The sequence below is a fragment of the Eimeria tenella genome, genomic scaffold (genome assembly GCF_000499545.2).
Source record: "Eimeria tenella Houghton genomic scaffold, Eth_scaff1386, whole genome shotgun sequence".
NCBI lineage: Eukaryota > Apicomplexa > Conoidasida > Eucoccidiorida > Eimeriidae > Eimeria > Eimeria tenella.
Window position 1 is genome coordinate 1 of NW_013543851.1, and position 2692 is coordinate 2692.

General features: G+C 55.2%; 1 protein-coding gene across 1 annotated transcript; it reads left to right on the forward strand.

Moving 5' to 3' along the window:
* Nucleotides 1-58: 58 nt before the first annotated feature.
* ETH_00021865 (uncharacterized protein) lies at nt 59-2303 on the forward strand (the record flags this gene model as incomplete). The annotated part of the gene is made up of 3 exons (XM_013379075.1): nt 59-475; nt 1192-1356; nt 1894-2303. Coding segments are annotated over 3 exons (992 nt in total), but the record flags the coding sequence as incomplete, so codon positions are not given.
* Nucleotides 2304-2692: the final 389 nt, after the last annotated feature.

The window sequence follows — 2692 nt, forward strand, 5'->3', positions numbered from 1 at the left end:
TGCTGCAGCAGAGCCCCCCACGCCCACCCGCAACAAACTCGACGCCTTTCGCTCCGTTATGCTCTTCTTGTGCTTCTGCGTGCCCCTCGCCTTCCTTGCTGCTTCCGTCGTGGAGCCGCGGCTCGCGCTGCTGCTGCAGCAGCAGCTCTTTCTCTTCCTTTCCTTTTGCTTCTTCCTCATCTTCTGGGTCTTCCAAATTGCTGCAGCCTCCCGCGCCGTCAAGCAGCACTTTTCTCTCCGCCTTTGCCTTTGCTGCCGCGTCTTGCTGCAGGCGGCTCGCCTGCAGTCTTGTCTGCGCCAGATCGCCCAAATCCCCGGCACCACCAGCACCAGCACCAGCACCAGCAGCAGCAGCAGCAGCAGCAGCAGCAGCGGTTTCGCGCTGCTGCTGACCCCCGCGGACGCCGAGACCCTCTTCTTGGTCGTCCCCGAGTTCTTCCTATTTGCTGCTTTCTGCCTTCTCGACTCACAACCAGTGAGCCCCCGCTGCTCCTGCTGCTCCTGCTGCTCCTGCTGCTGCTCCTGCTGCTCCTGCTGCTCCTGCTGCTCCTGCTGCGGAGGCGCCTTTGCTTGCCAGCCTCGACCCAGTACATGCAATGAATTCGATCAGAGTAATTGAATTTAACTAATTGCATGCGATTAATTTGATTCAATTAATAACAAATTAATTCACTAATTTAATTGAGTGCATCCAATTATTTATTCTTAATTTTTTAAATTTGTGAAATTCAGTTGATTCAAATTGCCTCCTCCAGCTGCTTTTCAAGGCCACGCAGAGTCAATTCGAATTAAATGTTGAAATTATAAATAAAATAAATATAATTATTGATTTTAAAATGCAGTCCAAATGTTTGATTAAATGCTGCTGCTGCTTCCGAACTGCTGCTGCTGCTGCCAAACTGCTGCTACTGCTGGGCATTTGCGGCGTTCTTAGCTGACCCTATTGAGGCTCGCCGTGGGCCCGTGTTTGCTGCGTCTTTTTGCTGTTTCTGCTGCTGCTGCTGCTGTTCAGTGCAGCAGCAGCAGCAGCAGGCTGGTTGGGGAGCGGGTTTCTGGTTTCTCGAGAAGTTGCCGGCTTTTGTTGATTCCCAAGAGTTGCATTTTGTTGTTTGGCGAGATTTAATTAATCAAATAAATAAAAAGTTTATTTGATTCTCGATTCAGTGAACTATTTGCTGCTGTGCTGCTCAGGACCGCCGTGCTGCAGCAGCAGCAGCAGCAGCGTCGCCAGAAGCAGCAGCATCGCTCTTCAGCCGCCTCACCTTCAGCTGGACATACACCCTAATCAAAAAGGGAGAGCAGCAGCCGCTGCAGCCCAGCGACGCCTACGAGCTGCTGCCCAGACACACCTCTCAGGTGCTGCTGCTGCTGCTGTTGTTGTTGCTGCTGGTGCTGGTGGTGTTGCTGCTGGTGCTGGTGGTGTTGCTGCTGGTGCTGGTGGTGTTGCTGCTGCTCGTGCTGTGTTGCTGCTGCTAGTGCCGGCGCTGCTGCTGCTGCTGCTGCTGGTGTTGTTGCTGCTGGTGCTGGTGCTGCTGCTGGTGGCGTTGGTGTTGCTGCTGCTCGTGTTTTTGCTGCTGCTGCTGGTGTTGCTGCTGCTGCTGTTGGCGGTGTGGCTGTTGCTGGTGTTTTTGGTGTTGCTGCTGCCGCTGCTGCTGTTGGTGTTGCGCAGTAGTGCAGCGGCTTCTGATGCTGCTGCTGCTGTTTCATAGCTTCTGCTGCAGGTGGTGCCGCTGTTGCTGCTGTTCCGCAGCAGCAACAGCAGTTCTCAGCAGCAGTTCTTTATCTCCCTCTTCTGCTACTGCTTCTCTCTCTCCTCCACCTGCTGCTGCTGCTGCTGCTGCTGTAGTTTCATATGTAATTCATATTTGTGGGGCTTTTGAATTTGCTGCGCAGTATCAAACACAGAAGCTCATGGCTGCTTGGGCTGCTGAGGAGCGGCGGCTGCAGCAGCAGCAGCAGCGGCAGCAGCAGCAGCAGCAGCGGCGCGCAGCTCAGTCCACCGCTGCAGCAACGCGCAGCACAACTGCCACTCCTTTGAGCTGCCTTTCGACAGCAGCAGCAACAGAAGCAGCGACGGCGCTGTTGTCGGACTCGGAGCGAGACCACAGCAGCAGCAGCAGCAGCAGCTGCAGCAGCAGCAGCAGCAGCAGCAGCAAAGTGAGCCTGCTGCGCGTGCTCGTGCGCGCTTATGGCCTCACCTGCTTGGGCTCTGCCTTTTTAAAACTCATTTATGATTTGCTGCAGTTCGTTGGCCCTTTGGTGTTGAAGCAGCTCATCCACTTCCTCCAAACCCCCGAAGAAAAGTAGGGTTTAGGGTTGAGGGTTTAGGGTTTAGGGTTTAGGGCTTAGGGTTTAGGGTTTAGGGTTTCGCAGAAGTGCTGGAGAATGGGTATGGTTGAATGCTGCAGCAGCAGGAAAGAGGGTTTGTGAGGGTGGTGCTACTGCTGCAGCGTGTGGCTGTTGTTGCTGCGGCTCGTGCGTGTGCTGCTGCAGCTCGCTGCTGCAGGGCCTGGGGTACTGTTTGCTGCTGCTGCTGTCCTCCGTGCTGCAGACGCTGCTGCTGCACCAGTACTTCCACCGGCAGCTAACTCTGGGGCTGCACATGCGGGTGGCTTTGACGGCCCTCATTCACCAAAAGGCCCTCAAAATCCAGCACATCAGCACCCGCAGCAGCAGCAGCAGCAGCAGCAGC